The 23,163-nt window shown below is 43.4% G+C and overlaps 1 protein-coding gene across 6 annotated transcripts in view; it reads left to right on the top strand.

Moving 5' to 3' along the window:
• The window catches only part of atp8a2 (ATPase phospholipid transporting 8A2), a 72,114-nt gene that overhangs the window by 24,809 nt on the left and 24,142 nt on the right, over positions 1-23,163 (top strand). For 5 of the 6 annotated variants that reach the window (XM_080418224.1, XM_080418226.1, XM_080418227.1 and 2 more), the window contains 14 exons: positions 1,854-1,965; positions 2,203-2,371; positions 2,485-2,612; positions 3,323-3,400; positions 4,280-4,368; positions 4,690-4,734; positions 4,974-5,049; positions 5,596-5,784; positions 6,327-6,376; positions 6,498-6,567; positions 6,998-7,082; positions 8,226-8,365; positions 9,960-10,098; positions 11,880-11,944. In XM_080418224.1, coding sequence (XP_080274350.1) covers positions 1,854-1,965; positions 2,203-2,371; positions 2,485-2,612; positions 3,323-3,400; positions 4,280-4,368; positions 4,690-4,734; positions 4,974-5,049; positions 5,596-5,784; positions 6,327-6,376; positions 6,498-6,567; positions 6,998-7,082; positions 8,226-8,365; positions 9,960-10,098; positions 11,880-11,944 — 1,435 coding nt within the window. The remainder of the gene's footprint in view (positions 1-1,853; positions 1,966-2,202; positions 2,372-2,484; positions 2,613-3,322; positions 3,401-4,279; positions 4,369-4,689; positions 4,735-4,973; positions 5,050-5,595; positions 5,785-6,326; positions 6,377-6,497; positions 6,568-6,997; positions 7,083-8,225; positions 8,366-9,959; positions 10,099-11,879; positions 11,945-23,163) is intronic. The other variant, XM_080418225.1, reaches the window with a different exon arrangement.

Genomic DNA, 23,163 nt, shown 5'->3' with positions numbered 1-23,163 from the left:
ATTCATTTTATATTTGACCTTTTCTTTTGTCAGCCCCATACACATGCTTGTACACACAGTAATAAAGGTAGTTTGCAAAGTCTAAACCTTCACTTATTTCTTATTTCTGACATTTTTAAGGCCGTTTTATTAAACCGTTTTGTAGGTCAGCAGGGTGCCACACTTGCCGATGACAATGCGTTTACTTGCCGACGACCCTAAATCCATCTTGTATTGCATTAGCAATAAGCAATATGACAATGTGATTAACATTATTTGTTTACAATTAGAGCCATGGGCCAAACTTGTGTTTATAGTACAACACACATTTATTACAGCAACTTGTGGCTGCAAATGCCAAAAAAGGGACGAGAGATTTCACTGACAGCGCGTTGTGTACAAAGCGTGACATATCCAAACATTTCACCCTAGCAGCTGCTCTTTTAACCCTTTCAATCTGGGAAAGCATCTGTGTCATTTTAGATGTTGCCATATGTACCGTAAATTTCGGACTATAAGCCGCGACTTTTTTCCCATTTTTCGACCCTGCGGCTTATATAACGGTGCGGCTTATCTATGGATTTTTACAGCTAACGGCCACTAGGCCACTAGGCCTAAATCTATGGATTTTACACCCGCGGCTTATAGTCCAGTGCGGCTTATATATGTACAAATCATTCAATTTAGCTGCTGCGGCTTATATTCAGGTGCGGCTTATAGTGCGAAAATTACGGTATATCAACTGTTAGGATTTAGAAGGTGTTTTTAGAATCAGCCTCAGGTCTAAAGGAGCGTCATGCATAAAATTAAACTCTTTTTACATTAAATGATCAATGAAAAAGCTCATCTCTGTCCACAACGTAGAGTCGCGGATCGTGGACTGCATAATTTTATGTCACACAACAGTCAGTGACCTATCCAACCAACTGTCAGCAGTCTGTGTTGGTTTCATTTATTTATTTAAATATTTTTTCTGACTTTTATTGGATAGCACAGTGAATAGTAACAGGAAACAGGGAGAGACAGGGAGTGAAAGGTCGTCGGGCTCGGGAATCGAAACCACGACTCGCTGTCAGGCACACTTACACTTTGTAAATCTGCTCTTTTTGGTACACAATACTGTCATACTACAGTATAAACCAACTAGGCTGAGCGTGTTTTGGGCTTAGCATCTCAGTCAACCTTTACTTAGTAGCCTACATAAACAGCTTTTTTTTGTTTTGTTACTGTCATGTTTACTGTTTCATGATGCCAAGGAAGTCAACTTTCCTGCAATGTTTCACCAAGTTCTTTCATCACATTGCTCCACTGTGGTCTTCATGTCATTGACAGTCAGTTCAGTTCAGTTTATTTTTATTTATAGTGCAACATCACCCCAAGGGGTCTCTGTGCACTTCACAACACAAAATACATAGTAGTCAAAAAAAAACAAAACAAGGAAACAAAAAAAAAGAAAGATAATACAATATATGAACAATATTAAAAAACCACAGTGCAAGACTATGGGGAACCATAATGCAGGCTTTTACAGATTGTAGCAACTCACTCATTGTGATGAATAATGAAACGTTGCCATATTTTCAAATAAAGGGTGTCTTTAACATAAAGTCAGAGTGCGGGCTCTACCACTCTAAATGTTAGTTTTCTGGCCTTTTTTGGCCTTTTTTGTCCAAAAAACGTGCACTCTGAATTTACTTAATTTAAGTTTGGAGCCATGATACTGTATGCCTCCGAGTAAAATCCTCAGTGTAAATTTACTCCAAAAGAGTACATTTTTACACTTGTGGATTATAATGTGTACCACGCCTTGTTAATTTACACCATATCTTTTTCCAAACTCAGGTTCACCCAAACCTAACTCCTTCTCTCCCCAGCCCTGTTCCTCTTGGTCCAGACCAGGTGCTGCTGCGAGGAGCCCAGCTCAGGAACACACAATGGGTTGTAGGAATCATAGTCTACACTGGGCATGACTCCAAGCTGATGCAGGTAAAACGAATGACATTGCACGGTTGCTTAAAGATCTGTTTGACTACTGGCCTGATTTGCACTTGGTTGCGCGGCTTATGTGTGGATTGCACACTGAAAATAGCAGATCTACAAACTCACGACGCGTCACATTGCGACACATTGTGAGCTTGTACATCGGCTATTTTTGGTGTGCTACACCCACACGCAGCAATGTATAAATCAGGCCATAAGTAAGAAATGCGCACACACACACAGAACTCGACCAAGGCGCCCCTGAAACGGTCCAACGTGGAGCGAGTGACCAACGTACAGATTCTGGTTCTGTTCTGCATCTTGCTGGTCATGGCTCTCATCAGCTCTGTTGGTGCTGCAATATGGAACCGACAACACACAGAGGAGGCATGCTGGTACCTGTCCCGTGCTGGTGAGCGCACACACACACTCACTCACTCACTCACTCACACACACCTTTGACGTATTCATAGTTGGGTGCTATCAGAATGTGTTAACTGTGTGTGTGTGTGTGTGTGTGTGCAGGTGACATCTCTGTAAACTTTGCATACAACCTGCTGACGTTTATCATCCTGTACAACAACCTGATTCCCATCAGCCTGCTAGTGACTCTGGAGGTGGTCAAGTTCACACAGGCCCTCTTCATTAACTGGGTATGGTCAGCTTGTGTCTGTGTGTCTGTCTGTCTGTCTGTCTGTCTGTCTGTCTGTCTGTCTGTCTGTCTGTCTGTGTGTGTGTACCAGGTATTACAATACTTATGAGGGCCAGATATCCCCACAAGTATAATAGAACTTGAGCAATCAACCTTGTGAGAACCTTTTTCCTGGAAATGTTGTTTTCATTGTTAAAGATTTTACGCAAAAAATAGGCTCTGTGCATAACTGTAGTCCCAGATTCCTGAAAATGGCATACCCATTTCTTGTTCCGATTCATTGTTCCATTGCTTCGTTTTGATTGGCTTGGCAGTAGTTCTGAACCGGAAACACATATGAAGGAGCCAATCAAACAAAGCTATGGGAAAATGAACAGGAAATGGGTATGCCACCTTCAGCAAACTGGGACTACAGTTATGCACACAGCCTATAAGGCAATGATTCCGTTTGTGGTTAAGGGGTTTGGGGTTGGGTTAAAAATGGCATTAAAAGCAGGGAGGTAGAAATGGCATTTATAATGATCGTAATACCTTGCTGTCCTCGCGAGTATAGCAATACCAATGTATGCCTGTGTATGTTGTTTTGTATTTGTGCCAGCATGCATGCTTTTGTGTTGGTTGTGTATATTTGCACACATACGTACCCGTATGTGTGCACATTTAAAATGTTGTCTTCGTGGTCTAATATCTCCTGTCTCGTGTTTTGTTCAGGATACAGAGATGTACTATGCGGAGTCGGACACACCCGCCATGGCCCGGACGTCCAATCTCAACGAAGAACTGGGCCAGGTGAGAAAAAGCTCCTCCCACTGACAAGTCAGTGACTTCTTCGATTAGAATTAGGAACCTTCAAACTTCCTACTAGGAAAATTTCAACAAAAGTTCCCTTTAGATCCTAGTCAGAAGCTCGGCAAGTTTTCTCAAACCCCTGTTTTGTGAGTTGGTCATATCCACATGGATGTGCTCATCATCAAAGGAAAGATAACAAGATGTTATGCTTCATACACCGATTAATTATCTTGGTGCTTGTAAGGCCACTTGACTGCAGGTGTCCGTGTTTTTCTCAGCTTGGTAGCTTGAGCACACGTTTATCTGTAATGACATGTTCCCCCCACATCCCCCAGCCATAAACAAACACAGCATGAAAGCCCATAGTGTCGTAGTAGGGATTTCACATCTATGTCAGGTTTCAAGCAACAGGACGCTGGAGTGCAGACACTGGAAGCGAGACATGGTTGTAAAAAGATTGAAGGCTAGACTGAGCCGACAGGTGGACAGTTGAGCAGCACTACTCCACAGTAGCAGGCAGGATTTAGAACGGCTAGACCAGTAGCAGCTTAGAAAACAATCTACATACAGGCAACTGGGACAGAAGGGCACAGATTAAATACACAAGAGGTAATGAGGGACAGCTGGCAGAGGAAGGATTCAGGAATACACGTGTGAGAATCACCGGAGACCTCTGTTGGGCCTGAAGAGAAAAACACAGGGAAAGACGGCGGAAGACAGGTGACGAGTACACAGAAAATGTTAGCTTAGCCCGTCTGTACTGGTGGCTGTGTGTACCTATTGATTATTCAGGTTAGGGTGAGCTTCCAATGGCCTTTATCGCCGACTGACTGTTTTCCTGGTCTCTCATTTCCTCTTCTGCTTCCTTATCTTGCCCAGGTGAAGTATCTCTTTTCCGACAAGACAGGAACTCTAACTTGTAATGTCATGCACTTTAAGAAGTGTACCATTGCTGGTATTACATATGGGTGAGTCGCCTCTCTTGTTACCACGGTGTTCCTTGCAGAGTGCCAGTTTGACAGTTGATACTACATGCATAAATCTTCTAACAAAATGACCGATTTTCGAGCTATATGCTGCTAACAATCTTTGCACGTGCTGTATGTTTCACTTTGATCGCTAACTGATCAACACATACATGACTCATACTAACTTGACCCCGAATGATGATACATTTTAATTGATGAACCTATGAATTCATCTCTTGCCCTCGCCTGCTTGTTTGATTGAACTAATCAACCCATCAACTGATCGATTCCTCTACGATACCACTTGATTTATCACTGCAGCCATTTCCCTGATCTTGACTGCGATCGTTCCATGGAGGACTTCAGGTCAGTAGTTCTCTCCTTCTCAGCTATCCTTTCATCCCCCTTTGTGGTTTTACACGGTCTTTATGCCTTATGCCATGACACATTGTTAGAAATGATGGTATGTCTATGTCTAATATAATTCTTGATTTACACCAAGATAACTCAAAACACTCAGCCCCCGTCCACCTAGCCACATGTCATGGCTTTCAGTGGCTGATAGAAGAATCATTCCCTCGTTCCCTCTTGTGTCTCTCTTTTAGCCACCTTCCGTCCAGCAGCAATAACTCCACAGAGTTCGACGACCCCGCTCTCATCCAGAACATCGAGAAGGACCACGTAGGTGTCCGACAATGCTCTTCTCAGAGATTTCTCTATTCGACCACAATGGGCCACGGCATGATGTGAAAACAAAATGGCTACCATGTGAATATGATCAATCGGTTCCATTAGAAACAACTTGGGGACTGTTGGGATGATGTAAATCAGTGGTTTACCATACTCTCTTTACTAGTGTACCCCCGCTGCAATATGTTTTCAGTACCCCTTCACCAGCACAAAATATTTTCTTTTTTTGGCCCACTTATCTATTCTATTCTATTTTTAGTTTGTTGTTTGGCTTTAATATTCAAAGCTCCCTCAGGCAAGATGAAAAATGATACACAGAGCTAGCTGGCAACTAGTTTTCTTTATTGACGGGTGGCTAACGTGTATTGGCATTTGGTTATGTTGAAAATATATGGCATATAAAATATGTTTTAGATGTGTATGATACTTTCCAGATTTAACTGGTTTTATTAACATGGGATAAATTGTTCATAGCTAATATCAGACAAAAAAAGTATGTTAGTAATTTCTTTCTCTCTATGTCCACTTTTTGTCCAGCCTACGTCTCCTCAGATCTGTGAGTTCCTCACCATGATGGCAGTGTGCCACACAGTGGTCCCAGAGAGAGAAGAGGACGGGATCATCTACCAGGCCTCCTCACCTGACGAAGGAGCACTCGTGAAAGGAGCCAAAGGACTGGGCTTTGTCTTCACCGGAAGGACCCCAGATTCTGTCATCATCGATGCTGTACGTGTGTGTGTGTGTGTGTGTGTGTGTGTGTGTGTGTGTGTGTGTGTGTGTGTGTGTGTTATTCCACAATCTCCAAATGATACAGCATATAGAGTCTGGAACTACACCTCCTGAAAGCCGAGAAAGGAAGGAAGATATCATTTGTTCGTCATTTTCGTTCACTAAAATATATCTTTAAAACATATTTTTGAAATCAAATTGCTGATAAGCAACAAGCTTATGCTTATTTGACTAATTCGATTTACAGTAGGACAAAGGACTGTGAAGACGAAATTGAAGTTGGGAGGAAGCGGGACGTCCGCTTTACTCCCGGATCGTTTTCAGTGCTTCCTTTGCACAGACTGTATGATGGAAGCATTTGACAATTGTGCGAGTCAACAGTCTGGCTCGAGAGACTAGGCAAACAGCAACTGCACCCTTCAGTGTACTGTGTTTGATATTCTGCTTCTATGAGTTCATCTGCATGCACAAGTGTTTGTGCAAGTGTCTGTGTATGTGTTTTTTTAAATGTATAATAATAGACATTCATTGTGTTTCAGAGAGGAAAAGCGAATACCTATGAGCTACTGAACGTGCTGGAGTTTTCCAGGTAATGTTGCACGTGTGCATAACCATATCTCCATGTCCAGTCTTGGGCAAGAATTCCGGGATGCCCGATGCATTTGCAACCATGACTCCCGTTTCACGCTGTTACTTGGTTCCTTCCACAGCAATCGTAAGCGCATGTCCGTTGTGGTCAGGACTCCCGACGGGAAGCTTCGTCTGTACTGTAAAGGAGCTGTAAGTTTGTCCCATAATGTTTTAAAGTACCACTTGTCAACCAGTCGTGTCAAACCAGACACAGGATCTAAGGATCTAGAGCGGTGGTTCTCAATCTGTGGGTCGGGACCACATGATTTTGGGGGGGTCCCCAGATGGCAGTGAAGTGACAATTTAAGACCTTTTTTAAGACCTAAAAAAAGGAAAAGAAATGAAATGAAAAAAACTTACTGCATCAAAAGTAATCAACAAACTATACTAAAAACCACTGATCTAGAAGAACAGGGAGACCAAATACAAGTTATATTGTATTAACATACTCTACCTTTGACAAAACAACATTGTAATCACAATTCATTTTTTACATAGTACAGGTTTAATGCAAAATGGCTTCTACTCACATTTTGAAGAGTGACATGTTAATGCTGATTTATTTGTTTATTTTTTCCAGGATAATGTGATTTTTGAGCGCCTGACTGAGGCGTCCCAATACAAAGATCTAACTGAAGCTCATCTGGAGGAGTTTGCTACTGAAGGTAGGAAGTAAAGGAGGAACTCAGAAGCCATGTCTGATAATGTCTGATAATATGCCATTCACTTGTGGATACCCTTCTCCAATAGCTGCATGCTAACATCTTCATCTGTATATTATTTTTTTACACCTATCCGCCCATTTCCCTTTTTAAAGGGACACTATTGGGCTTTTAAACAGTATCTCCATATACAGTGTTTGTTATGGTGCTGATGTTCCTTTTGCAACCACAAAACTTAGAAGTCTTTTGTGTGTCTTTGAAACGCCAACGAAATGGTTGAAAAATGTAATGTACTCCTGTGATGTCATGTAAAATCTGTGAATGTGACTGGTAATCAGTGTTGCCAGATTCTGTGAGAGAAACAAGCAACCAGGTCTAGGAAAACCAGCCCAAAAGAAGCGACTATGGGCCACATGAGCACTTTAACATATACAGCAGCTATTTGAAAATAGCAGATCTACAAGCTCACAACGCGTCGCGATGCGACGCGTTGTGAGCTTGTAGATCGGCTATTTTCATATAAAATCTTGCGGGAATTTATAATAAGCAGATCTGGCAACCCTGCTGGTAATCTTGGTGTCTGTGACATCATCCAGACAGACGGGGACATTTTGTCTATCAATATGGATTGTATCGGTGCTTGGGTGGCACAGTGGTAAAGTGCTTGCCCCAGTGCCCACCACCACGGAGGTCGTGGGATCAAATCCGCCGTGGCGCATGATCCGGCTTTGTCGAGTGTCTATACGAACACAATTGGCCCGTGTTTCGGGGGAGAGGAGCCGGGCGGGGAGGGTGATAATTGTCACTGCACGTAATCCGGGCTGGGGGCGGCACCTGTCAGCAGGGAGTGTTGGGCGGGAGGAGTAGGGCGGAGGCTCTACGTTCTCCCGCTGCGGGCTCCTCACTGGCATGTGAGTCAGTAGGATACGACAGCGGTGACAACACAGAAATGTGTGTGGGGAGGAATTCATTGGCATAACGACTAAATTGTGGAGAAAAAAGGGGAAAAATAGATTGTATCATAAATATAGTTTTTTATAGATTATGATATCTATCACCAATGAACTGAAGATGCACATCAAAGGCACCATAGTGCCCCTTTTTATTATTTTAAATTGCAAATCTTTCTGCTCTCCAACCACTCAGGGCTGAGGACCCTGTGTTTTGCTTATGTGGACCTTGAGGAAGCAGCCTATCAGGAGTGGTTGAAGGAATACACACGAATCAGCACTGTGATCAAAGACCGTGCCCAGAAACTAGAGGAGTGCTACGAACTGATAGAAAAGGTAAATACATCCTCTCTTTCTGTGTCCTCTCTCTTTCTTTCTGTCTTTCTTTTGCTCTCTTTCTCTCTCCCTCTCTCTCCTTTACTCTCTCTTTCTCTCTCTCTCCTTTGCTTTCACTCACACGCAGTGTATCAGTCTCTCTTCCCCTGTTAATTTGTCTTTATTTATTTTCCCCTCTTATTATATATCTTTCTTTCTGTGTGCCTCAGTCTCTTTCGCGCACACACGTATGCACACTACTCATGTTTACCAGCAGGTGGCACAGTGGCTCCACAAAATCTCTTCATCTCAGCAATCACAACTGCTGTTCATCAACTATCCATCAAGTCCTTCTATGACAGCACATTGCCAGAAGCCATGTCACCTTCAGGGTGTGTGCGTGTGTTTTGCCTTTAGGTGAGACCAGAGTGAGACCACACAGAGAGACGGTGCAGCTCCATGGCACATGACTGATTGGTGTGGAATTCTTCTGTTGTTTGGTCAGGCAGGTTGCAACAGTGAGGGGGAAAAGAAATGAATGGATGAGTTGAGTAGAGAGAGAATTAAGATGAGAGCGCGCTTTGAACCCCTAAACTCTGTAACTTCACAGAAAACTCATCACATGTAAGGATTGTTGAGGCGGCACTTTTCATTGTGGGAGAATGAAGTCACACACGCACATACACGCGCACACACACGCACGTGCGCGCGCGCACACTCACAAAGCAAAATGTCTTTCACAGATGAGCAGTTGAATCGAGACATGTGTTCTGAGGGAAAAGAAGTGATAAGACTGATTTGTGGACATCCAACAATGTTGCTTAACGTACAGTATATAGAAATCCCAGCGTTATCATTATCTAAAGCTATGTGGGATTTGCACTATATACTTTTTTAGCGGTTCAGGAATGGGGGATTAAGTGTTGAGGTTGTCTTCTATTGACAGAAAATACAAATAGAATAAAAGACAGGAACACTAGGAGGACAGAGCCAAGCTGCTAGGAGAGAGCGAGAGAGAGAGAGAGAGAGAACAAGGAATTCAAAGTCAAACCTAGGGGTTTAAGGAGAGAGTAGAGGTGAGAAAATTGAGAGAAGAGAAAAAAGAGAGAGGAGAAGCGGGGGGGGGGGTGCTTAGACTGGAAGACCACAAGGCTAATTACCTGCACCCGCCTGCCAAGAGCCCTATAAAACTGGAGTCAACAACACAGCAGTGTTATGTCTCTGTGTGCGTTTGGCCCGGTGTGTATCTGTGTGTGTATCTGTGTGTCTAATGAGGGTACATGTGTGTTTTTAAATGCTGAACAAATTAAAGCCCGGGGAAAAAGTAACCGGCTGCCTCTTGGCCCTCAGACAAAGAGCGGCACAGAGTGGTGTACACTGTACAGTACGTACCACTGAGCTGGACTCCACATCGCTGCCGGCAATGATGCTCTTCCCCCACATGAGCAGCCGTTGCATAAACGCTGCTGTCACGCTGTTGAGCTTTCAGTCAATATGCTGTGCGTTCACATGACCTACACTGCTATCTATCTTTTTTCTTTTGCTATCGCTCATTATGTGCTCTCTCTCTCTCTCTCTCTCCCCCCCCCCTCCCCCACTCCCCCCCTCCCAACAGAACTTAATGCTGCTAGGGGCCACAGCCATAGAAGACCGTCTCCAGGCAGGGGTCCCGGAGACCATCGCCACTCTAATGAGGGCGGGAATCAAGATCTGGGTCCTCACTGGAGACAAGCAAGAGACCGCCATCAACATAGGTTAGAGAAAGAGAGGGGCGGACATGGATGGGGAGGGAGAGAACTCCGTAACTTCTGCCTAACTTGTCTCAACTACAAAAATATTGTCGACATTCATGGGCTTCTGTTTTTTAAAAAAATATATATTTTTTCTTCTATCATTTCATCACACATTTTATTTATTTATCAGGGACACTGCACATTAATCAACATGTCAGTTTTCACATCCACGTAAATGAACCAGAGTTAGCCAAAAGCTAATTTTCATCTGTAGTCCCTGAGCAGGCTGTTAAAAAGTGGTGATGTAGCTATCCATACAAAAACAGACATTCAGTACAAGACAAGACATGTAGACATAGTACAGGAGACAGGACAATTGCTGTAAAATATGAGAAATGACACCAGTGACACATGGCGCTGCTAATTACCCATGATTACAAATTGGGTAATTAGCAGCGCCATGTGTCACTTTTGGTTAGCTTTAAGCCATCTCTTAAGGTTGAATTTGAAGGTCAAATAGTTGGTGGTCTCTCTTACTTTGGTAGGAAGACTATTCCAGTGATGGCTCTAACAGAGAAGACTGTTTCACCAAACACACTACATCTGAATGGTACATTGCAGTCCCCTCTGGTCGTTGCCCTTGTTGTTCTGTCTCCACTTTCCCTTTGCTCTATGAACTGTTTCAGTGGAGGGAGTATATATTGTATATTCTCTTTCACTAATCACTGCAAAACAACATATAGTCCAATAACAGCATGGCCTCCTTGTTCAATTCGATATTAAGTGCAGTTTGTTTGCAAGGTTGCTCAAATCACAAAGTGATGTTCAGTGGTAAAGCTGCGCTATACAGGCTGACTGCTTGAGTCAGCCTGTATTTACCAAAATGGAGATGACGATCTTTATATAATGCTTCACCAATAACAACAAAAGTGCTTCAGAAGAACACTGCTGGTGTAACTATGAGCGTCATTGAAATAGGAAACGCTGACCCAACTTTCACGCTCTTCATGAGTTTCACTTTCAGATTACTTAATCAGGCATTTCATGTTTCATGGATGGAGGTGCTTCTGTGTCATGGGTTGTGGTTGGTCTACTTCTGTACATACAGACAAAACACTGTTCTAGAAAGCTTGACCGAGTGTGCTGCAGACCAGCTTCAGTCAGACTTTTTTTTTGTTCTTGGTTTACCCGGGATCCTAGTTTCTTGAGGCATGCATTGTTTCTCTGCATGTATATGATTACCTTGTTTATTGAAAGTCCCTAAGAGCGTCTGCTAAATGCCTAAATTGTAATTGTGATAGTAGTTAACCACTTAAACCCTCTGTCTAGACTTAGAAAACCGGCTCTGTACTTGGACCGCTTTTTTCCCTTACACTAAATCTCTTCGCCAAAAGTAACCGATCTGTTCACTCAAAACTATTTTTAGCTACTGTTCCCCCCAGAATAGGGTTGTGGGGTTCAAGTGGTTAATTTGAAAAGCATTTGACATGAAGTGGTTCTCCCCCCCCCACACACACACACACACACACACACACACACACACACACACACACACACACACACACACACACACACACACACACACACACACACACACACACACACACTAATTGAGAGCAGAAGTGTAAAGGTGTGTACATACGCTGGTGTGAGAAGTATTTTCTAACTCGGTTATAAACCGCTTGAAAACACAGAAACACGGGTTGCGCTTCACTGTGTGTCTTTGCCTGTCTGGGTAAATCTAATCTCTCCACCCCACCCCTCTGTTCTCCACCTCCCCTTTTCATCTTTCCATTTCTCAGGTTACTCCTGTCGCCTGGTGACACACGGCATGTCCCTCATCATCGTCAATGAGGACTCACTGGATGTGAGTAGCACCCCTCCTCCCTCTGCTCCCCCCCTCCCTGTTTTCTATGTGCTGTATGTACAGTGTCACTCACTGGATGTGAGTAGCACCCCTCCTTCCTCTGTTTTCTATGTGCTGTATGTACAGTGTTGGACATATTCACTCACTGGCCATTTTGCTCTACTTCATAGTAAGCTCTTACCCCTAGTTTTGTGTGTGTGTGTGTGTGTGTGTGTGTGTGTGTGTGCGTGTGCGCGCGCGCGCGCGTGTGTGCGCGCGCGATGGCTATTCAAAAATAGCCCCCCAGATATACAAGCTCACAGCGTGTCACTTTGTGCCGCACTGCGAGCCGCACTGCAAGCTTGTACATCTGCTATTTCTTTAAATAAATAAAAAATCTTGAGTGTGAGAACTACTGATTTAGAAGACATTTTTAAAACCGGCCTCAGGTCTTAATGGGATATATATATATGTGTGTGTGTGTATATTATATACGTATACTGTATATGTGTGTGTGTGTGTGTGTGTGTATGTATATACAATTGTTTTATATATGTATATATTTTTTCTCATTATCGTGGGGGGACGGGGTGCAGGTGGGGAAGGGCATAATGGTGTTGGTGGGGTCTTAACAAGGTTACCGTGGGAACCAGGGTGTGGTACACACCCGGGTTGGTGGGTGTGACTCTTTTTGTCTGCGTACAGGTGGAGGTAATTAAAGTGTCTGGTGTCCATTCGGAGAATGGGATGAAAGACGACAGATACCGTCTCTATCAGTTCTCTCTCTCTCTCTCCCTCCCTCTCTCTCTCATTCATTCTACCTTTCTCTTTCTGCATCTCTCACTTCCAGTCTCCTCTCTTTGTCAAAACACAACTGCACACACAGCTGACAGACCCCCCCCCCCCCCCCCCCCACACACACACACACACACACACACACACACACACACACAGCATGCAATTCTATTCTCACATTCACATAATTCTCGTTACATAAATCTCGCTAGTGTATTTATTTAGCTTTCTGTTCAGAGAGAGATCGGACACATTCTTTGGTGGTCAAAAATAATCTCTCCTTTAGATTTGGAACAGGGGTTAGCGTTGCTGATTGACGTGTTGTTGCTTTGCATGCCATGTTCACGTGTGACCGCTGCATCTAATTGGCTGGATTGCACTCATGTGAGAATAGAATACACACAGCCACACAACATACAGTACAACTCTCTCTCTCTCTCTCTCTCCGTCTCAGTGTTTCACCTTTTACTGTTTGTTTATCTGCGAGGCAGGCTAGATCATGGGTCATAAACTCTTAAGTGTACACACTGTGTTTGTGTGCATAAGCTTTCACATGTGTTTGTATGGATGCGTGTCAGAGTCCTTTTGTTTTCAGGCGTGTTTGTTGAGCCTAAACGGAGACATGTCAGTTTTCATAATCCAACGACTTTCCAGTTAATGTGCCAAAACGTTAATGCATAGCATGTACTGTAGCACTGCATAGAGAACACTGTAGGTCTAACTTGAATCCCCCCATTAGCAGTCGTTATGACATCTATAGGAATGGTTCCCAAACTTCTTAGCTCGAGACCCAAAAGACAAATTAGACATTTTCCCGGGACCCAAACTAGTGAAAAAAATAGATCTGCAAGCTCACAATCTACAGCTTTTTTGTGAGCTTGTAGATATGCTATTTTCACTACTTCCGTTTCTTTTTCTTCTGGAAATGATTTGGTTTTCTGATTTTATTTATGAAATACTTGGAATGGTTGGAATTTTTTTAATTGATGAAAAGTTATGATTTTTTTGCTTATTATTACATTATTCTTATTCTAGCGTCCGTTTTCATAAAAATGTGGACTATTGGACCTTAAAACTTAAAAAAATCTTTTTTTTAAATATATAGGAAACCAAAAAAGGGGGATATTTACTCGCGACCCACAAATGGTTCCTGACCCACTGTTTTGGAAACAGTGATCTATAGGATGACCGGGAAGGCAGGCGCTCAGACACGACTAATTGAGTTGGGCAGGAAGAACATGTAATATCACAGTAATCAACTTGCTGTATGTAGGCTGAGAGACTGCCTATTCAATTAGTAATTACAAGAGGGCGGAAATCAACGGTTACTGGATCACTCTTAACATGGTTTGGGATGACTTTGTTAGCATCGGTGGCGTGTCCAGTGTGTGTTCGATCGTTAAGAATCCCACAGATAACATTTTGAAGGCTATACGACTGTCAAATGCTGGCCATAACAACGGGTACTGTTGTGTAAGATGAGCGTTTATGTTTTTCAACCATTTTGATTGCCCACCCCCTGCCCTCTTTCTTTTTTTCTTTTGTTTTGCAAATGACAAGTAAAACCAAAAAAAAAATGTTAAGCTAAGCAAGAACTTAGAAACATGCCTGTAATGTATTGGCCAAAATACAATCCTATGCTGTCTATTATTGAGACTATGCACTCCCCTGTTGACAGTTTTATGGTAGGTCCCAGGGTGTGTACTCATGTGCTGAACTGTCATGTTCCTGGCTTTTTGTCAGCGGTAAACAAACCGACATCCACGGTATACCGCATCTTTGTCTCATTATTAATAATACTTAGAAAGAACCCTGAATCCTATATTAAAATTGGCTAATGGGAGGGTGGGCCGGCGGGCGGACCTCTGACGTCACTCTGACACAGCCATAACCATATAAGGAGTTCCCAATGCAGCCACGCCCAATTATGGAGTGTGGTGTCTAACCTCAATGTGTCTTCGTGGCATCGGCCACAAACAAATCAGTCCGCTCCATATATGGGCACCTAAAGGGGCATGCCCATATATGGGCATATACTGACGACACCAGCGATCTCCATATATGGACATAAAAGGGACAAGGACTGACAGATACAGAGATCTGGTTGCCCAGAGCCACAGATCCGACCGCTATGCCCATATATGTTCATGTGCATACATGGGACCGACCGACTTCAAACTCGGAGCTGCAACAGCAAGGACTCGAGTGCGGTGCTCGCCGTCGAGTAGTTCGGATATCCAGTCGTCTGGAACCGCCGATCCAAAGGGACACAGACAGATGGGTACAATGGGTACTCTGACAAAGCCCTATGACTCAGACAAACACTATGACTCAGACATATTGATCTGATCAGCAGTGCGACGCGGCCCGAACTCTAGATGTGAGGCCCATGTAGCAGCCTGACTAGATGTGAGGGCCATGTAGCAGCCTGAACCTCTAGTACAGAGGTCTTCAACAGGGGGTCCGCGACCCCTAGGGGGTCTGCGGAGGTACTGCAGGGGGTCCGCAAAATTGTTGTTTGATTAAACAATATTTTTGTTTTAAAAAACTTTTATTTTTTTATGTCAATTTGTCTTTAAACATAACATGAATCCACCAAATTTTAGCGAACAGATACATGGAGGCAGAAGTTGTTATCCTTCATCCAGAAATGCACACCTTCAGTGACACAAGCTCTCTCTCTCTGCGCACCTGACTGGCCGAGATGGTGGCAGAAGTCTCACACAAACAGTAACAAGGCACAGCTGCCAATCAAAGTGACTACTGGCCAATCACAGCTTCAATTTACACAATATATGTGGTAGCCCCCCCTACCCTACGAGGTAGGGGGTCCCTGCTCCATCTCTCCATCAGTTTGGGGGTCCCTGGCCTGAAAAGGTTGAAGACCCCTGCTCTAGTATATTGCAATGCCATTAAACACAAACTTATTTGTTTTGATATACAGTATATTCATATTTGTTTAGGAAGGCGTGAGTACAAATTCGTCTTGCGCTAAATTGATCACTAATTCAGCCGAGGAGAACAAGCATTAGACGTGAAGAGAGCCAGTTGTGTTGCAATGCCATCGTAGCGGGCGTTGAGTGTGTGCCAGTGATGCCATGTCCACTTATCATAAGCGACTTGGGGCTTCTTTTTCTGTAAAGTTGCTTGTAAACATTGGTAGTTGCAGGGTTGCAGGGTTTTTTGGGGCTTTTGCTTGTTGCTTATTTGGGCTTGCTTTAAAAAAATATGTTTTCATTTAAACCAGTGGTTCTCAATTTTTTTCATGTCATGGAACCCCCAAATTGATTATGTATTTGTCCCTAACCCCCATGTCTGGCACATGTTTTGTGCCAGGGAGCCCCGTACCAGATTTGTGTTAACATGTTTAAAAAAATCTTCCAAATATTCCATATTTTATTTCAAGATTTACAAGCTCACAACGGTTGTAAGCTTGTACATCGGCTATTTTCAAATAGCCGATGTATACAGGTCTAAAGTGCTCATGTGGCCTAGTCTATTGGGCTTGTTTTCATAGACCCGGTTGCTTATTTCTCTCGCAAAATCTGGCAACACTGGCGTGTACACGTGGTGAGGGGTGTTAATAAGGCCAGCTTCAGAGGGCTTCAGTGAGTCCCGGGCAGAGTAGATGAAAGCAGTGCCGTCTTCAGCACGACACTTATCTCACTCCCCCACACTTAAAATAACTCACGTTAGGTCAGCTCTCTATGTGTATCTCTGTGTGTGTGTGTGTGTGCGAATTCTGTGTGTGTGTGTGTGTGTGTGTGTTTTGAAAGTGTCTCAAAGCGAGCCAACACTCATCCAAGCCATTTTCCTGCTTACTTATCAAAATCTCACCTCAGGATTGACCCTTTGCCCTCATTTAAATTTATCTCCATTCCTCTGTCTCTCCGTATCTCCCCCCCACCCCCCCTCTCTCTGCCCTTTCACCCTTCCTCATAACATTGTTGGTGCGACGGCTGATCTATGTGGATCTTGTGGTTGGCACTTTGGCGGATGCCCTCTCCCCTCCTCCTCCTCTCCCCCTCCATACCTCCTTAACGCCAGTACCTCCACTTCTGTCAGCACCCTCTCTGTACACAGGAAGAGACTACACAGCCTCTGTGTGTAAGAGAGAAAAAGTATGTGTGCGCGTATGTGTGTGTGTGTGTGTGTGTGTTGTGTCTGTCTTTGTGTTGGTTAGCGACTGAGAGAGAGAATGTTTATCTTTGTAAAAGTGTGTTTGTGAATGAGGCAGGAGATGTGGTTGTTGTGTTTTATGCATGAGATAGACAAGCTGGAGAGAGAGAGAGAAAGAGAAAGAGAGAGAAAGCAGATTAGATGAATAAGACAAAGGGAAAGGGAGGGAAAATGGACAAAAAGAAAGAAGGCAGGAAAAAGATAGAAGCCCATGTGATGAGTGAGTAGTAATGACATGTGTCCTTTTGGTGTGTGTCCTCATCAAAACAAACCCCGCCGGCAATGCCTCCTGGGTAAACATGTAGGCTTGTGAATGTGATGGCTGCGGCTGTGACAAACTCCATCTGCCACCTTCAGATGCCCCGCACGCTGCTGTCTTCCCTCCATAGCCCCGTGTGTGTCTGTAGCACACACACACACACACACACACACACACACACACACACACACACACACACACACACACACACACACACACACACACACACACACTATTTACAGTGGATGCAGTGGTACATGATCACCCTGATCAACTTGATAGTGTTGGATATACATTTCATCCGTCTTTCCCACAATCCCGCACTCCCCTGTCACCATGCCCGCATTACAAGTCTAACACAAACATCCTCACTCTTCTGCTCATTAATCATACACACACACACACACACACACACACACACACACACACACACACACACACACACACACACACACACACACACACACACACACACACGCATCACACTCACACACACACATTTTGGAGACCCTAAACCGTGCACTCTTGCCGTGGCATTTAGAATTTACTGATGTTTTTTTATTATTCTAAGACTTCCTGTGAATGTCTGTTGTTGTCTGATTCCGCGCTCAGCAGGACTCTCTGTGTGTGTGTGTGTCTGCCTGCCTGCTCGCCTTTATGTGTGCATGTGTGCGTACGCGTGTGTGTCTGACTGGCCCAGGCAGTGGAGGATGTGGGTGTTTGTTTGCACAGATGCTCGGGGTGATAATTAAACGGTGTATTAAATCTGGCTGGTGACAGAATCTGCACTTCAGATATGAGCATGTCTTTCTCCACCTTCTTTTCACTCAACAGCCCTGTTCTACCCCCTGTTCTACCCCCCGCCCCCCCCCCCAGACTCTCACGTCTGCCCCCCCAACCCCCAGCCCCCGCCGCACCCCCCTCAGTGAGTGGGTCTGTGTATTATATGTTCTGCCTGTGCACATTCTTTACTACTTTAGCTTTTAATGGAGCGGGTGAGCTGGAATAAATCACCATTTTGCTTTGGCCCCTTTCAAGCCTGTGTGTGTGTGTGTGTGTGTGTGTGTGTGTGTGTGTGTGTGTGTGTGTGTGTGTGTGTGTGTGTGTGTGTGTGTGTGTGTGTGTGTGTGTGTGTGTGTGTGTGTGTGTGTGTGTGTGTGTGTGTGTGTGTGTGTGTGTGTGTGTGTGTGTGTGTGTGTGTGTGTGTGTGTGTGTGTGTGTGTGTGTGTGTGTGTTCTATTAAAGCTCGTGTGATGATAGAAGGTGATCTGTGATATGTCACACCAACTGCCTTCATCCCTGCACCACCTCACCCCATTTTCAGATCCAAATATAAACCTGATAAAATTCCACACACAAGAGCCTGACAGCAGGGTTTATAAGGTGTATGTGTGCGCGCACACACACGCACGCACGCACACGCGCACACACACACATCTGTGTGAATTAGGACTTCAGTATTTTCCCAGCACAGATGCATTATGAAACATAACATTTAGTTTGGAACATAAAAGTGCTCGCTAATGAGGGCTGTCATTTCATGACGTAGAAAAATTTTCAATCCTTTGATTGCTCCAATCTTCTCCAAAAATAGGGAATTTCAGTGTGAGAAAGAAGGATGTCAGAGTAATGTGTGTGTTTTGTGAGATGCCAACATTGCATTCTTTCTGACGGAGTTCATTCTTTTATGTTGGCATTTTGACCACAATAAGGTGTAATTACTTCTGATTAGCAGTTTGCGGCATCCTAGCATTTACCACTAACTAGTGTTTGTCTTAATCTGTTCCTTTTTTAAAAAAAGCTCTGTTCCTATACTAGGCTGACTAAGCTAGGTTATTATCCCATTAGCCTAGCTGCTGCTATAGGCTAGCTTTGACTGAACCTGCTGTGACACGTAGCTTTGGCTTATTAGCACCTTGGTGCTAGGCTATTGTGTGTGTGTGTGTGTGTGTGTGTGTGTGTGTGTGTGTGTGTGTGTGTCACACAGATAATAAATCTTATGTGTAGTGTCTCTGTGAACTTTGTGATACTCCATTGGTAGTAAATCCATGATGTAGAAATTGGAAAGCAACTCTCACACCTCACTGTTATCACAGTGGCAGAGCACCTCAGTGTAGGAGAAGCATCCAGCACCTCCCCTCAGCCCCCACCCCTCCTCCAAATCTGTTGAGGGACAGTGTTTTTGTGCCATAATCTTTCACTCGCTCACTCACTCACTCGCTGTTTACTCAGTACTATGCTGTTGAGACATTTTGTGCGTGTGTTTGTCCATGGCTCTCATGACAACAAGAGGACAGTGTAGAAAGTAGGATTTGCATGGGTTGACCTATACGTGCATAGACTGCATACTTGAATGCAAAACAGACAGAACCTGCACATGCCTTATGTACATGCATGTTTCCTACCACCCCCACCCCCACCCCCAACACAAAAACGTGCACACCCATACGCACGCATACGTATGCAGGCTTTGATTTTTGCCGAACCCTGACAACCTGTAATCTCCCCGTAATCCTTTCATTATGTTTTTGTTTTCCTTTCCTTCTGTTTTGGGAGAAGGTGAATGCAAACAGGAATTCCGGAATACAAAGAAAAACACACAGCTGAAGGCTGAGAAAACAAGAACGGGGGATTTTGTTTTGGGGTGGTGGTGGTGGTGGTGGGGGGACAATTGTGCATGCTAGGGGAGTCGGAGTGCTTGTGGGAATGTGCGTGCACATGCATGTTGTATGTATGTAGCACCGTCCTGATCTATCAGCAGAAAGGTCATCTCAGTGCGGGTCACAGGTTCCTCACAGGTTAGCTGGCTGACAACCCAGCAGATTCTAGTGGCGCCTCACTTACTTTCAAATGCTAGTGGGCTTTAGTGCCTGTGTGGGCTTTGGTTTTAACCATTTCAACTCTGTACTTTGTCGACCGGATTCCCAAGGGCTTTTTAGGCCCCCCATCCTGTTACATGTCTTAGGCCCAGCTACAAGCTCACACAGCGCTGCGTTGTAGATCTGCTGCGTTGTGAGCTTGTAGATGTGCTTGAAAATTCTGCTTGTAGATCTGCTGAGATAGCCAATCTACAAGCTTGTAGCCCCAGAGCTTGTGAGCTTGTACCCTCAGAATAGGGATGCTAGGGAATAGGGATGCTATTAGCTACCGTGTATGCTTAGTAGTGTGGGCAACACAATAAAATCCAGAGTGTTATGGGGCCATTTTTTACACTCTCAGAGTTAGTATAAAGTCCTTTTGCAAACCTATACTTCAGAGTACAGGTGCGTAGGAGTATAGGCTGTCAACATACTATATGAGAAGCGCAAAATAGGAATCCTGCACACTCTCACCTACAGCCAAAAGACTAATGAAACAACAACATTTCAGTCGCTCTGACCTTCATCAGGCATACCTGATGGACATTTTGTGAATACAGTGTGCAGGATTCCTTTTTTTGCTACACTCTACTGAGTTTAAAAAACAAACAAACAAAGATGTTTTTCTTTTGTTTTCAGAAAAAAAATCTATATTTATTATGAGCATACAGTAAGCTACGATTCCTCTCTGAAAACAAACCGTCTCTTCTCCAACTTTCCGCAGGGTATAATTACTGGTGCCTCTTGTAGATGCTTGACAACGCTGAAGTTTACAAAATAGGAGGACCACCTTCTGTTTAGGGGGATGCACCGTCTTTATCTCGACTCATGGCTCACTGGTCTCAATGCTAATGGCTCTTTCTTTAATCCCTACCCTCTCATTCATCTCTATCTGCTCTTCACAATATACAGGGAATTAATACGTGAAATCTGTACACATAATTTGTGCTGTATGCTTGGTGTACTTTCTCTCAAAAGTGAAAGTAGTATTAAATAGGTCTTTAAGTAGGTCTTTTGTGTTTTCTTTATCATTATTTATTATCACTGAGGCCATTATAATAACAATTAGCAGTTTTTATCCACATTCATCGCTTACATGTTTAAGTCATTTTTCATTATTGGCCATCCACAGAAACCTCACAATCTATAATCCACTCATTGATTGTTGGAAAACCTCAGGCCCAAAGCCTGATTTATGCCAAAGTTATGACCAAAAGTAGCCTATATCTATGTTATTACTATAGATTTGTTGTTTTTGGTCCGCGACACCGTTGTACGACAAAGTATAAATTGGGCTTAACAAATTGCAGGTGTGTTTGACAAAAGGTCAGACAACCAGCATTGTTTTCTATTCAGTCTGTAATAGGTCATCTGGCCATGTGCAGGAAACAATGCTTTCTGCATTCTTGAAGGTCCTTAAACCATGCTGAACCTCTGCAACAATTATAATTTAATTTAGGAGACGTAAATGAAGCTCTGTGTGTGTGTGTGTGTGTGTGTGTGTGTGTGTGTGTGTGTGTGTGTGTGTGTGTGTGTGTGTGTGTGTGTGTGTGTGCGTGCGTGTGCGTTTGTGCACGCCTGTGTGTGTCTGTGTGTGCTTGTGTGTCTTTGTGCGTGCGGTAGCGTGCCTACTCCTCCACGTGGTTCTCATTACATCTCTATGGGATGTTTATTTTCTCTATTAGTTCCTTTTCCTCCATTATCAACATCTCCATCAAAATTGCCCCAAACCACTGCCCCATCAACACACGTGCGTGTACACACACACACACACACACACACACACACACACACACACACACACACACACACACACACACACACACACACACACACACACACAGGACAAGTGATGTGGAAAATGATTGATACATTGTGGATGCCCTTTCAAAACATTGTGATTTCTACTCTTTCATCTGTATCCTTCTCCTTCATCCTCTCATTCTGTTTATGTGGCTGTCTGTCTCCTTTCGACCTTCCTACCTCGTACTGTACAATTATACATACTTGAGGTGTGCGTGCGTGTGTGTGTGACTCAAGCTGCATTCTGGGACAGACACATTTTAGATATCAAACCAGTTAATTGGAAATGGCATGTTTCAATTTCATTTTACCCTGATTTCAAGATTTATGTTGAGAATGAGATTATGGCAAGGGTGAGAGTTAAGGTTAGGCATGTATTTGTAAGGGATAAGCTTAGGCATAGTATGGGTTAGCATTGAGGTTAAGGTTAGGCATGTACGTGTATGTGTTAGGGTTCAGATTAGGCATGTATTTGTTAGATTAAGGTCAAGGTAAGAGATAAAGTTAGGCATGTATCTGTTAGTGTAAAGGTTAGGGTTGGATCAGTTATGGTTAAGTTTAGAGTTAGGAGATCAGAATTTGGTCAGAATGTATTGATTCTTTTTCGAGGGGTCCTTTACAGACAAATAAAACATTACAAACAATACAAATACACAATGCGCACAAACAAATACTGTTAGCTTGCTTAGAAGAAAGAAGTGTGGGAGTTACAGTAGTTTTTAATAAGTTACTGTAGTTGACTTTCTTACTCACTGCGTGTACACAGAAGCAAGCTCATTCCCATGCATAGATGAAAGCGCCACAGGAAATAACCCACAACCAACAACATATGTGTTTGATTTGACAGCAACATTTTTGACATTTCAACAAATTGGTTTGTGTTTATTCGTGTGTTTGTGCGTGCGTGCGTGTGTGTGTGTGTGTGATCTACCTTCTTGTGTGGTTAAAATATTCCCATTAAAACAGAAAAGCCAGACCTCATGAGGGAAATACTTATTTTTAGGGTTAGTGTTGGAATCAGCGTGTGGATAAGGTTTGGGGGCAGTGGAAAGGATTAAATTAAGATAAAGAAACGTTTTTTTATTTATTATTTATTTCGGGGTGCAATTGTGATAGATACAGAATCAGAAACTATCTTTTTTTGTCACATTACAAGTAAGATGGGTGAAATTCTTAATTGTGCAGGTCCATCATTGCAGTTAAAAGATGGAGAGCCATATCAGAAAAGAAAGAGGAGAGGGGGGGGGGGCATAAAGTGCATAATATATGACTAATCTGCATAATAAATTAATGGAATACCTATTATGTGACTAAAGTGCATAATAAATAAGAGTCATGAATGTACG

Source organism: Gymnoscopelus braueri (genome assembly GCF_963280865.1).
Source record: "Gymnoscopelus braueri genome assembly, chromosome: 21".
Lineage (NCBI taxonomy): Eukaryota > Metazoa > Chordata > Actinopteri > Myctophiformes > Myctophidae > Gymnoscopelus > Gymnoscopelus braueri.
The sequence above is the reverse complement of the archived record's forward strand: the minus strand, read 5'-3'. Positions and strand labels throughout refer to the sequence as shown.